This window comes from Symphalangus syndactylus, chromosome 7 (assembly GCF_028878055.3).
Source record: "Symphalangus syndactylus isolate Jambi chromosome 7, NHGRI_mSymSyn1-v2.1_pri, whole genome shotgun sequence".
In the NCBI taxonomy this organism is placed as follows: Eukaryota; Metazoa; Chordata; class Mammalia; order Primates; family Hylobatidae; genus Symphalangus; species Symphalangus syndactylus.
The window spans coordinates 37,903,963-37,918,336 of record NC_072429.2 but is presented as its reverse complement, the minus strand read 5'-3'; the positions used below and the strand labels follow the sequence as shown (position 1 = coordinate 37,918,336).

The following is a 14,374-nucleotide window of genomic DNA, read 5'->3' as shown; positions in this document are numbered from 1 at the left end:
CCAGCGGAAGGGCACATTTAGTAGTGAAGGAAGGAAGGCAGGGAGATGGTGGATGACAGTCCAGAGAGTTCTGAAAGATTGATGGGTGGCCTCAGACTTATCAGTGAAGTGGGCAGGAGGTTATTTCCTGAGATTAGGTGATGTGGAGTGGGGTAGTGGTGGGCTTGGGCTGGAGGCTGGAGGAGATTAGAGTGCTTGACTTCTGACTGTGCTCAGAAAGTGTGGGAGGGAGTTTCTCCTCATTAGCCCCCAGCCAAGGCTCTTCCCACTAGCAGAACTGGGTGGTCCTCCCATTCCTGGACTCCACAGTCCAGGTTTCCAGACCTCGTTGTGCCAGCCACCTTTGGCACCCTGCAGCCACGGCTTTTTGTTTTCTATAGTATCCCTGGGGATGTGAAGGTAAGGAGGGGCAAGAGGGTGGGTGGCCTGTGGCTGCTACTGCTAACAATGCTGCTTCCGAGTATTTTGTCCCTAGTGGAATGGGACATTTTGTTAAGGGAAGGAGAATGGGTAAGGCTCAGTAGAGTGTGCTAGAAGTGCCTGAAGGTCCTCAGAGCCCATCTTTCCTCACACCCTGGGTCAGCTGGAGATTATCAGACCATGCATCTGGGTTTTCTGTCTGAAACTAACCAGTAACTCACTAGTATTGATGATTTTATTATTGCCAAAATCGTCCTCAGGAAATGGCATTTGGAATGTGGAAGGAGAGAAGGAGGAAAAGGAGGAGGGAGAAGAAATGAGAACAAAAAAGGAGGAGGTGAGAAGTATCGAAAAATGGGGGAGAGATTAGCAGTATCCAGTACTGCAAGCACAAATTTCAGAAGGAAGTAAAGAGAGGGAGATGATAAACTGAATGTGTGCCCTGGAGCCAGAGGGTTTAGAGTACAGAGTGAAGCACTTTAGTTATTTACTTTAAGCAATAAGAAGTGGTAGGAGCCTACGATTTTTGCTACTAAGGACCCATCTTCTTCCCCTCATACTTGGAGGCTGGCTCAGGAGAATGACTGACCTGCACCCAGTTCCTCCTCTGCCCTAGCCCAGGCTTCTAAGGTGGACTTATGTTTAGCAGGAGCATCCACCTGAATTTTAAAACGTGAGTCAGGATAACTCTGCTGAACTAGACTAAAATGACATCTACACCATATGAAATTCAGTCAGAAGCAGACCAGTACCTGGTGATGGCAAGGTTGAATCTTCTCTACTGCTGTGTTGAGATTCAGAAGGCTCTGGGCCAGCTGCAACAAGAAGAAATGATCTAAGATACTAAGAAAAGAAGGCTTGGTATCTAAGAATACGAGAGCTGAAAAGAATTTATTTTTTTGAGATGGAGCCTTGCTCACTCTGTCACCCAGTCTGGAGTACAGTGGCGCGATCTCGGCTCACTGCAACCTCCGCCTCCCTAATTCAAGCGATTCTCCTGCCTCAGCCTCCCAATTAACTGGGATTACAGGTTCCTGCCACCACACCCAGCTAATTTTTGTATTTTTAGTACAGACAGGGTTTCACCATGTTGGCCAGGCTGGTCTCATACTCCTGACCTCAAGCGATGACCTGCCTTAGCCTCCCAAAGTGCTGGGAATATAGGCGTGAGCCACAGCGCCCGGTGAAAGGAATCTTAAAGATCATCGAAACACAATTCATCCCTTCCTCCTCTGTCTCTGTAGCACTTTTTGAAGATAGCATGATGTATTGTAATTTATTGCCATGCATCTATCAAAAAGCCATATTTTCTCCACTGTTGCATTGTCAAAGCATGGCATCTAGCACAGAACACGTTTAGTGGATGTTTGTGTTTGTTACCTCCTATCTTACCCTCTCATTTTACTGATGAGTAAAAAATAGTCCAAACACCTGAAGAGACATTCCAAGCTACTAACTTGCTCAGCCTAACAATACACTGACCAAAGGCTTAGCTCAGCCTGTTGTGTTCAGGTGAAAATACGAAGGTTTTCCACAGTGTCCAGGGAGATGGAGAGAAATCACTTCCATCACACAGCATGTCCTGTGCAGAGGCAACTTGGGAGCTAGGTTTTGGAATGTAAGCTTTTGCTGAATGTTGTAAGCAGAAAAAAATTACCAGTTTCTGACTCTAACCCTGTGGTAGAGTGTATGAATCACCATTTTTCAGTTTTGCATGAAGAAAAGCCCCCATCTCCTCTCTAAGGGGAGTAATGAGCCCTTTGAGCCTTCTCAGATGTGTTCAGAAAGTACCTTGAGTAAGGCTTGGTGCCAGTGCCGAGGTGAGAGGCTGAGTTGTGTATCAGGAACTAAAAAGGATGAATCTTTAGATTAACCCTTTGTATAACAGTCTCTGGACTTTCCTCAGATGAAAACAAAGAAGGTGAACTCCTTCTGCAACAGTATTTGCCAAAATGTTTTCTCAGAACACTAGTGCCCACATATGTTCTTGGAAAGAAAAACATGGCTCTGTGGCCAAGAAAGATGGATGAATGCTACATTCTATACTTCCTTTAGGGGACTCACCATGTGCATTAGCACACTAAAGGCACTGAGAAATCCTGCAGTGAGAAAACCAGTTGAACTTTGTTCAACCCAGTATTGCACAAAATTATGTCCCTAGAGAACACTTGTTCCATGCCACACTTAGGACAATAGCTCTCAGATTTTTTTGCTCACAGTACATAAATCCTGGAAGTTGGGGCAGCACACTTGAAACCAGTGATATGTACAATGTGCATATCACTGTTTAAACAGGTCTACTGTTTAACAAGTTCTCTTGATGGGACAGTCAGAACTACATGGTTTACTCAGTGCCCTTCAGTACTGCTTGAAGGTTGACTTGAACTTGGCTCCTCCATGGCCATTCTTTCTTATAAACTCCCAAATCCAAGTTGCCACCTATTCCAGAAAAATCTCCTCTTCCTTGGAATGCCATGGCATCACAGCACACCTCTTGGCAGCCAGTTGACCCCACTTGGGCAACATCATGCCACCCACTCAGCTCAGAGTTCTCCCCAGCAGGCAACATGGCAACAGTGTGATCTGCAGCTGAAGCAAAAATAAATTTTACACACACGGAAAAATGTTTGGCAGCACATCTGTAAACAATTTAAACCACACCGGTTGAGAGCACCCACCCTGGAACTGGTATTCCAAGAAGTAAACCAGGAGGACTGTTAAAAACAGGCATTTGTGTGAAGCAAGCTCAGGGCCAGCTTTGCTTCTCAAGAGGCTGGGAGGCTGCAGGAAGGAGTGGTGTAGGGCTGCTGGACCCCTGGAAGTTGGTGTTCAAAGTCCTCTGAAACACAGAGATAGAAAGTAGCTTATAAATCTCATTTCCTTGTTTCAATTATCTATACAAATTTAACTGAAATGGGAAAATGCTTATTTAATTGCATGATTGTTTTTAATCACTTTATTGATTATGATTGACATACAAAAAGCCATACATATTTAATATATACAACTTGATGATTTTGGAGATAAGCATCTACCTATAAAATCATCGCCACAAATCTATGCCATAAACCTATCCATCACCCCCAAAAGTTCCCTCCCAATCTATTGCGTGTGTGTGTGTCTGTGTATGTGTGTTTGATAAGAACACTTAACATAAGCTCTATCCTCAGCAAATTTTAAAGTATAAAATAAGTATTGTTAACTATAGGCAGTATAAATTTCCAGGATTTATTCATGTTGTGTAACTAAAACATTGTATGCTTTAACTGATACCATTCCAGTCCCCCTTCTCTCCTGCCTCTGGTAACCACCATTCCACTTTCTGCTTCTATGAACCTATTTTAGATGCATCACATAAGTGGTATCATGTAGTGTTTTTCTTTCTATGCCTAGCTTATTTCACTACCATAATGTCCTCAAGGTTCATCCATTTTGTTGCGAAGAGCAGGATATCCTTCTTTTTTGAGACTGAAAATATTTCATTGTATGTAGATACCAAATTTTTTTTGTCCATTTATCAGTCTATAGATATTTAACTTGCTTCCATGTCTTGGCTATTATGAATAATGCTGCAATGAACATGGGAATGCAGATCTCTTAGAGATCCTGATTTTAATCTCTTTGGATATGCACCCAGAAGTGGAATTGCTGGATGATGTGTAGTTTTATTTTTAATTTTTTGAAGAATCTCCATAGTGTTTTCCATACTGGCTACACCAATTTACATTCTCACCAACAGCATACAAGAGTTCCCTTTCTTCCACACTCTTGACAATATTTGCTATCTTTTCTTTCTATTAGAAATTAAGTGTAGAACTGTTTTAATTTTTTTGATAATAGCCATCTAACAGGTGTGAGATGATATCTCACTGTGGTTTTGATTTACATTTCCCTGATGATTAGTGATGTTGAGCACCTTGTCATATACCTGTTGGATATGTGTATGTCTTCATTGGAGAAATGTTTATTCAGTGCTGTCTTGGTCTGTTCTGCATTGCTATAACAAAATAACACAGACTGGATAATTTATAAAGAAAATAACCTTTTTTCTTATAGTTTTGGAGGCTGAGCAATCCCAGATCAGGCAGCCTTATCTGGTCAGCTTCTGGTGACCATCACTGGGCATCACTGGGCAAGGGGCACACTGAGAGCCAAACTGGCTTTCATAACAGACCCACTCTCATGATGACCCATTAATTCATTAATCCATTGACCTATTAAATGGATTAATCCATTTATTAGGCAAAATCCCTCATGGTCTATTCACCTATTAAAGGCCCATCTCTTAATACTATTACATTGAAGATTAAGTTTCAATATGAGTTTCGGAGGGGACACATATTCAAACCATAGAATTCTGCCTGTGGACTCCCAAACCCCATGTCTTTCTCACATACAAATAGCATTCATTCCATTCCCATAGCCCCAGAGTCTTAACTTATTTCAGCACCAACTCAAAAATCCAAAGTACAGAGTCTCATCTGTTAGCCTGTGAAACTACAAGTTATCTACTTCCCAGACAAATGGTGGCACAGGCAAAGGGTGCGCATTCCCATTACAAAACGAAGAAATAAGCCAGAAGAAAGGAATAATAGGCCCCAAGCAAGTCCCAGACCCAGCAGGGCAGACATTAAATCTTAAAGCTAGAGAATAATATCTTTTGACCTTATATCCGATATCCTGTGGACTCTGGGATAGGGGTTAAGCCCCTGAGGTTTTGGGCAGCCCCACCCCTCTGGCTTTGCTGGTGCAGCCCATGTGGCTGCTCTCCCAGGTTGCAGTCCAGTACCTGTGGCTTTCCCAGGTGGATGTTGCATGCTGCTGGTGGCTTGACAGTTCCAGGGTCCCAGTGGCAGCCCTACTCCCACAGCTGCACAAGGCACTGCCCTGGTAGATACTCTGTGGTGGCTCTGTGCCTCCAGTCGTTTCTGCTTGGGCTCCCAGGCTTCTCAATACAAACTCTAAAATGTACGTGGTGGCCACCATAGCCCCACAGCTCTTGCATTCTGCATGCCTGCAGAATTAGTACCACAGGGACACTGCCAAGGCTTATTGCTTGCAGCACCCTCTAGAGCAGTGGTGTAAACCACATCTGGGCCCACTTTAGCTACAGTGTGATGCCAAGGTTTACAGCTTAAGCCTTTTGGAGTGGAAAGTCTATCTTCACCTGAGACTGCTTGAGCCACAGCTGCAGTAGCCAAATTGTTCTGCACTAGGATTCAGGGAACAGAGTCCCAGCATGGCCATGGGCAATTAGGCTGTGGAGGGTTCCTGGGGCCATCTTGCAAAACCATTCTGCCGTCTTACACTTCTGGGCCTAGGCCATTGTATCTTGGAAGCAGCTTCTAGGACCTCTGAAATGGCTGTGTGGCCTTTCTCCCATAGTCCTGATGAAGAACACCTGGCTCCCTTCTAGTCATAGTAATCTTTTTAGTAACTGGTAACTCAGCCACACCCTTATTTTGTTCTTGCATACGTGCTTTTTTGTTCTTTTCATGGCCAAGCTGCAAATTTTCCAAATAATTATGGTCTACTTCCCTTTTAATTATAAATTTCTGTCTTTTAATCATCCCTTTCCTCCTGCATCTCATTGTGAGCAGCCAAAGGTAACCACACAGCATCTTTAATGATTTGCTGCTAAGGTATTTCTTCCACCAGGAATCCTGGTTCATCACTCCCAACCTCCCACAAAGCCCTAAAGCATGACATAATGTAGACAAATTCTTTGCTACTTTATAACAAGGATGGCCTTTATTCCAGGATTCAACATCTTGCTTCTCGTTTCCATCCAAGATACATCAGAATGGCCTTTATGGTCTATATTTCTGTCGACATTTTTGGTAATCTCTAAGAAGTTCCAGACTTTCTCTAGTCTTTTCTTCTGAGCCCTCACCAGAATCACCTTTAACATTCCATTCATGTCAATATAGACTTTTTCCAGGATTAACTTCAAAACTGTTTCAGCCTCTACCCCTACCAGTTCCAAAGTTTCTTCCACATTTTCAGGTATTTGTTACTAGCAACAGTGTCAGCTCTCAGTACCAATTTTCTGTCTCAGTCCGTTCTGCATTGCTGTAACAGCATCTCTCAGACTGGGTAGTTTATAAGGAAAAGAAATTTATTTCTTACAGTTCTGGAGACTTGGAAGTCCAAGATTAGGCAGCCACATCTGGTTGGCTTCCGGTGGGAGTCTTTTGCTATGTGATAACATAGCAAAAGGCATCACTGGGTGACAGAGGCACACTGAGAGCCAAAATGGCTTTTATAACAAACCCACTCTTGTAATACTCCATTAATCCATCCTCTCAATACTGTTATATTAGACATTAAGTTACATCAGCTCAACATGAGTTTTAGAGGGGACAAATATTCAAACTCTGGCAAGTTCCTTTGACCATTTTTTAAATCACATTATTTACTTTTTTGCTATTGAGTTCTAGAGATTTCTTGTATATTTTGCATATTAACCCTTTATCAGATATATGGTTTTCAAATACTTTTTTCCATTCTGTAAGTTGCCTTCTCATTTTGTTGGTTGTTTCCTTTGCTGTGCAGAAGTTTTTAGTTTGATGTAGTGTTACTCATCTGTTTTTGCTTTTGTTGCCTGTGCTTTTGGTATTATGTCCAAGAAATCATTGCCAAGGTATTTTTATTTTTTTGAAGCCATTGATCAGAAAAATAAGATAACTCTTAATTAATACTCATTAGGAAAATTATGATAAATAAAAGGGCATCAAACAAAAGCAAAGGCCCATGGATCCTATTACTGGCTCTACTGTTCAATGAGCCCTGAGGCTCAATTTCCTTAGCAGTAAAAAATGGGTTAGATTCAGTACCCTTTAGAATCCTTTCAATGCTAATATTATTCTCACTTCCAAAAGATGCAAGAAATAATTTTAAAACTAATACATAAAAGAGGAAGTGAAGGATTATTAACAAAATCAATATTTAATAACTATTTATTTACCATTAACATTTATTGGAAATGTTACAATGTACCCGACATTTTTCCAAGCACTTTGTATTTATTATCTGTTTAGTCTTACAGCATCCCTATAAGCTAGGTGTTATTATTACCTTGTTTTATAGATAAGGACACTGAGGTTTAGAAAGATTAAGTGGCTTAGCCAACACAACACTGTTAGTAAGTAATAGAGCTGGGATTTTAATCCAGCTGTCTGACTCTAGAGCCACTACACTGTTGATTTTCCAAAATACTAAGCTTAAAAATTTTGTAACAGATGCTGGTGTGCATATCTTGTTATGATATGAAATGTGTGTGAAATACAAATCTAAGAAAGGAAATATAAACACCTAAAGGGGCAAGACTTCTAAAGGGTCAGGTTATAATAGCAAAATTAAATTGTTCAGCCAGAACACAGACGAGAATCTATTTCATGTGTGCCCCCGGAGCCTGACATGTGGATCCCAGGGTTGGTGAGTTGGCACAGCAAGTTTCCCGAGTTGGGTTCAGGAAGGAGTGAGGTAAGCTTCAGGGTGAGTCCCAGAGGGAGGAAACTGGCAGGCATCCAAGGGAAGGTGGTGTGAGCCTGACAATGGAAACTTAGAATCCTGTGTCTCTGAACTACTAGGAAACCTAGAGGTCATTCCATCAAACCTTTCACCCAAACAAGGCACTCCCTTTATAACACCCTGTGGGTGTTTATCCAGCCTTTTCCTATAGATTCCCAGAGATACAGTTTGCTGTACATATTAGACAGCCTGTTTTATTGCTGGACACCTAAAGATATTAGAAAGCTATGTTTCTTTTAACGAGACAAAATATGCCTTATGGTGATTTTTACCAAAGGTCCTTGATCTGCCTCCAAAAAACCTGAAAATGCCATTTGACCCCCTTTCCTATGACAGGAATCAGAAATTAGAAGACTAATTGAGTCTTTTATGGCCAATTTAAACTTCCTTGTGACAAGTTTTGTCCCTCACCATCTCAGTCACCATCCTGTTGGCATTATCATACTGGCCAAGGCCTACAACTCACTGACCATGGTGTTGTTTATGGGACCTAGTCAGGGGCCTGCCACACAGTTACAGACACAGTGTGATTATTTGAATTGAACTAAGCAACTGCAAGAGGAAAATATGGGAAAAATGGTAACCTGGGCCCTTGACAGCATTGCTTAGGCAGCATCTACATCTATCTCTTGATCTGGGCCCCTTTTCCAGATCCTCCACGGCAAGAGGTATTTTCCCCACATGCTAAAGTTGGGGAACATTGATTGCTGCCCCAGACTTGAAAGAGGAGTTTTGGGGATCACCATTATGACATCAGTACCTAGCCAGAGCCTGGCCCACAATAGCTACCTGATAAACACTGAACAAATGAATGAGCAAGAGAAACTTATGGTGCACCTACTAAGTTCCAAGTACTTAAGTATGTTCTACTTAAGGTACATATTAAGTACTTAAGGTACATACTTCCTTATTCAAACCTTACAACTTCATGATTAAAATATGAACATACCCATTTTACAGATGAGGTAACTGAGAATCTGAGAGGTTAAGAAACTTGCCCAAAGTGACTCAGTTAGTAAGTGGAAAAGCCATGATTCAAACCCAGACTTGCCTTTCTCTAAAGCCCATGCTTTCAAAAGCATCACAATATCTCGTGAAGGAAACAAGGAAAAATAGACAGGATGCAGACAGAAAGACAAAGTGACTGGAAAAAGAAAATGCATGTATTATAAGATAGCTTTGTGAACTGTGAAATTTTCTGTTACAGGAAGCATTGAGGCCTGTCTGTGTGGAAGGAGGACCCTCTAGACCAGTCCCATTGGGCACCCTGGCTTCTTGGCATTCGCTTCCTCCAACCCTGCCATTTCTTCTAGGCCCTTCCCACTTCCACTGTGCCCTTTGAACACTAGCAAGAGCACCGTTGTCTGGTTTTATCCCAATGCAGGCCACAAGGGCTTTACAGGGCACATGTCCTGTGCCCAGCTTCATGAGTAACACCTACACCAAAAGAAATCACAGCCGGATTCCAATATCCCAGGTGTGTGCATGCTAATGGGGACACTGAGCCACAGAGGCCATGTTGGATGGGTAAGGAGCCAATGTTTACATCAGACTTGTGCTCACCAGCCATTCTTTTCAAAGCAGCCAGAGAGATCTTACTTAAAAAGCAAATCAATTTCACCACTTTCTGTTCCGCTTGTATCTCTCACGGCTCTCCCTCGCATATAAAATATAATCTAAACTCCTGTGAGGTCCACCAGACCTCCCCCCACCACCACCTTCCCAGCCGCATTTCATGCCCCTTCATTCCTGCACTGGCCAATTTTCAGAGCCTCCCTCCTGCCTGCCTCAGGTGCATGCTAATCCTTCTATCCAGAATGTATTCTTTCCTATGCTCCACGGGGACCAACTCTTGCTCCTCCTTTGAGTCTCCATCTAAACCTCATTACCTCAGTGAAGCTATCCCTTAGCCCCAGGCCAGGTTGTGGTCCCTGGTTATAGGCCCATAAAGCACCTCTATTCCTTCACTACCCACTTCCAATTATTTGTTTAAAGTTTATCTTCCCTGATAGAATCTAAGCTCCACACAGGTATATCTGATGTGCTCACCATTCTCTCCCAAGAGCTGTAGTAATCATGGAGGACATAGTTCAGAGTTATGTAGGTGTTTTAGCCCAGCCACTTACTCTAGTCAGTTCTGTGCCTCAAACAACTCCCTTCTGACATCTCGGCCTCAGTTTCCCCAACTGCAAAATAAGACAGCTGGGCTGAGTAACCTCTGAGTTCTCTCATGATTCTAATGTTTCAGGTTTGACAACTTGAGGACACTTATGGTATAGCTTCAGCCTAAAGCAAAATAATTTTAGAGCAATGCCACTCAGGAAGGAAGACCCTGGGAATGTAAGTCCCCTCCTTGGTGTGGGCCGTGTTTACATAATAAACCCAAGAAATCATCATAAATCATTCCAAGTGGAGCTGCCTGGGTTGAAGCAACAAGACAAAAATACCTCTGGGCACTGTTCCTCTCCCCACCCAGCTTAAGAGAAACAGGGCCAGCCAGCACTGGGCCTTCTGAAAAATCAGTGGTCAGAATTTTCTTTCTGTACAGGGCCCCTCAATGGGCCCTTCTCTCCCACCCTTCGAACTTCGATTCCCTTCTAGTGCCTTTCTGTTTTCTAGTGCCTTACAAAGAAGAAATGTCCTGAGAAGACCAGGGACTGAGTTCTAGGTCAGCCACCACTGAAATGTGTGTAACTCTCCATAAATATTTCCTTCCTTGTGATCCATATTCTCAGCTCTGTTGCATAGGGGTTATAGCTGGTCTCTAATGACATTGAGAAAACACACAGAGGAAACATTTTTTAAACCTTAAAGGGCCATACAAATGCACGGATTGCTTTTGGCCATTATTTCTGACTTGTTCACTAACTAAAGGGTTACTCAAGAGGCCACCTGGAGTTTCTATTTTATCTCTAATTGGAGAATGAAAAGTTTGATCCTCAGGTCAAAAAGTCTCAGGCATCTGGGTAGCAGGTGGTTGAATCGCCCTGGACTGGCCCTAAAGGCAGATCTAATTCAAGACTTCTATATGTTCCTGAGTTTGGGTCAGGAACCATAACTTTAAACCAGACTTAGTCCCAAAATTTGCTACCAGGTTCAAGAAAGTCTTTTAGGCCCTGTGGCCTAAAAAGTTTTAAAGTAGCAGTGTAGCTGAGGAGTTCAGAGAATGTACTTTGATGCCAGACAGGCCTTGGTTGAGTTTCTCTCTGCCACTTACCAGCTGTGTGAGTTTCTGTTTTCTCTTCAGAGAAATAGAATTCACTGCCCTCAGTATGAAAAGTGTCGATGCATGTGAAGCATGTAGCTTAGTGTGCATGCAACAGGTTAGGCATTCAAAAAGTCATGTTATTGTTATTGCCCTTTGTATTCCAGAGCCAGAAGCCATACCCCCCACCCAACCTAGCCTTGTCCAAATTCCCTGGGCATTCTTTCCACTTCCTGCCTTGTCTAACCCTTGCCTTGCTCATCTTGTTTTCCTTTCTCCAACAATTCTACAAGACAGATACTTTCACATTTACCTTATTTTACTTAATATTCCTCAGGACATACCTCTGCAAGCAAAAGTTCTGGAAAAGGAAGTCTCTTGGTCAACAAGTATACTAAATTCAAGTGCCATTACAGAGACACCTGGGCATCTAAGCAATAGGTGCCAAAGAAATAGATGCCTGGACCATTGGAGGCTGAGATTTTTTTAGACCTGGCTGTGCCACTATGACAATTGCCAAGATATTTAACGCTCTCCGGCCTTTAGGCTTCCTAGCCGTAGAACTAAAACATCAATTCTAAAAATGTATAAGCCTTTTATTCTAGCTAGACAAAACTCTTTCCCTCTAATAAATCTTTTGCAAAAGACAATATATAAAATATTTAACCAAATACAATCTGCTACAACTATAGGAGGGGAGGACAGACTCGTGCCTGATGCCCTTTCTCATCTTCTCCTGGTCTTGCCCCTTCCTCTCATCCCCAGGGCAGCCTGGAAGCTCCCATGCACATCCATAAGGCTTCATAGAGTTCCATTTAAGTAACCTCTTTGTGCCTTATTCCTCACCTGTTGAAAGAGGATAATAACTAATTCTAATTCAAAGAAAAATAAAATGAGTTAATATAGATAAAGCCCTTGGCACAGTGCCTGGCCTAACATAAGTGCTCAGTAACTGTTGGGTGTCACTGTTATTACTGCTGCCACTTGATTAAGGTGTCTGCCAGCCACAAGCATTAGGCACCTGTGATCTTTAGAGGCACCATGAAAACACGCAAATGTACGGAGATTGTTAATTGCCCCCACCACTCACCACCCCACTCCATCATCTTCATGGACACAGTTCAGAATAACATGTTATTTCACAAGATGGGCAAATTCTGTTTCTACTGAAAGCATGTGTTTTATAAAACAATATTTCGGTCACTCCTTGATTTATTTGGCAAACATTTACAGAGCTCTCATTCTGTGTGCCAGGGTTGAGGCTAGGAATGTAAGTTGAGTCTAGAGAACTCACAATAATGATACCAGTCTATGTTTTGTGGCTGGTGACCCATGCAGTCATTCATGCTGCAAATATTGTGCATTGACTGTGAGCCACACAGTATGCTAAGGATGCAGCCACAGTCAAGAAACACCACTTTGGGAGGCTGAGGCGGGAGGATCACGAGGTCAGGAGATCGAGACCATCCTGGCTAACACGGTGAAATCCCATCTCTACTAAAAATACAAAAAATTAGTGGTGGCGGGTGCCTGTAGTCCCAGCTACTCAGGAGGCTGAGGCAGGAGAATGGCATGAACCCAGGAGGCGGAGATTGCAGTGAGCCGAGATCGCGCCACTGCACCCCAGCCTTGGCGACTGAGCAAGACTCTGCCTCAGAAAAAAAGAAACACCAAGCCCCAGCCCTGCGGAGCTTGCTTTCTATGGGGTAGAGGTAGAAAGGGCCCTGGAAATGACATGGAAGGGAAGATCCACAGATGCCAAGGATTAGGAAGGTGGAGTAGGGATGAAAAGTCAAGACTTCAGCAGAGCTAGATTCAAGAGAGGAATAAGGGTGTAATCTCAGGTGAGGTGGGTACAGAGAACAGCATGTACAAGTTATTTATCCAAGAGATTTCCAAGAACACTATTGTTTGCTCCCATTAATTTGCTCCGAAGAGGACACATACTAGTTTTTTGGGCACCAACTTTTTAAAAAATAAGCTCTTACATAAACAATTATTGAAGGGACATTTGTCATAAGCAAATCTTAAACTCATTCTAGAATTAATCTTCTCTTTATGATTAATAGACCAGAATCTTGTTTCACACAACTTTCATTCTGGGAAGTTAATTTGAAAAAAAAAAAAAAAAAGACAATTTCATTTAAAGGAAACTGAGCATGACTTGAGTATGGTACACAGGAAAGAGCTAACGATTTGAATAAGAAGACCTGAGTTTGAATGCCAGCTTCTTACTAATTGAACTTCCTCTCTCTGAACCAGTTTCTTCTTTGGTAAAACTGGGGAGGGCAGATCTGACACCCACCACAAAACGGGAATATCCTATGAAATAATGGGTGGGAACACAACCTGTAGATGTTACAGCATATATAAGCCATTTGTATTTATTTTAATAACCTCCTTTCTCTGTTCCTTTGTTTTTCTTGTCCCCATGCATAATAAAATGATAATAACTGGATCATTTTCATCGCTCCTGTTTCTTTCCTTTCAAGAGGAAAGGATAAGTATCTAACAATGGCATTACAATTCTTTTGGGCTCATAGTGTCACCAAGGAATGTCCAATACAATCTGTCGCAAAGCCCATTCAAACAAAGAGCCTCTTTGGGCTTCCCTAAGATCCAAAAAGAGCAGGCTGGGCTCTCTCCTGTCAAAGACAGCCATTCTGATCTACAGTCCAGCCTCCAGATCCCTACTGTCTATCCCCAGACACCTAGGAGCTTTCAGTTTATTCCCATAGACCCCATGATAGAGCCCGGCTCTGCCCTTCCCACTGTCCTCTCTCCCATCCCCACCACAGCAGCTCTTCCCCAGACCACACTTTTTTCACATCTGAATTCACCACTTATTGCCTCAGTGTGTCCTCAGTCATGTTGGTTAAGGTCTCTGTGCTTTGTTTCTTAAAATTTTTATAGATACAAAATATTTGCGGTACCTATAATATTTTGGGGTACACATAATATTTCGTTACATGCATAGAATGGGAATGATCAAGTCAAGGTATTTAGAATATCCATAACCTTGAGTATTTAGCATTTCTATGTGTTAGGAATATTTTAAATCCTCTCTTCTAGCTATTTTGAAATATGCAATACATTTTTGCTAACTATAGTCACCCTACTCTGCTATCGAACATTCGAAGTTATTTATTCTACCTCGCTGTATGTACTTGGGATTATTTTAATCCATAAAAAGGACATGATGAAAGAATCTACCCC

The 14,374-nt window shown here is 42.3% G+C and overlaps 1 protein-coding gene across 9 annotated transcripts in view; it reads right to left on the bottom strand.

Annotated features, from left to right (window-relative positions):
* SH3TC2 (SH3 domain and tetratricopeptide repeats 2) overlaps positions 1-14,374 on the bottom strand; it is a 209,878-nt gene that overhangs the window by 67,517 nt on the left and 127,987 nt on the right. For 3 of the 9 annotated variants that reach the window (XR_010121863.1, XR_008658873.2, XR_010121864.1), the window contains exons 17-18: positions 3,099-3,259; positions 1,173-1,235 (exon numbers count right to left, since the gene is read on the bottom strand). Coding sequence is in view for 3 of the 9 variants with exons in the window: in XM_063643223.1 (XP_063499293.1) it covers positions 1,173-1,235 (63 nt within the window). In the remaining 6 variants the exon portion in view is untranslated. Of the gene's footprint in view, positions 1-1,172; positions 1,236-3,098; positions 3,260-4,078; positions 4,418-14,374 lie in introns of those variants that run through there. The other 6 variants (XM_063643223.1, XM_063643224.1, XM_055285672.2 and 3 more) reach the window with 5 other exon arrangements.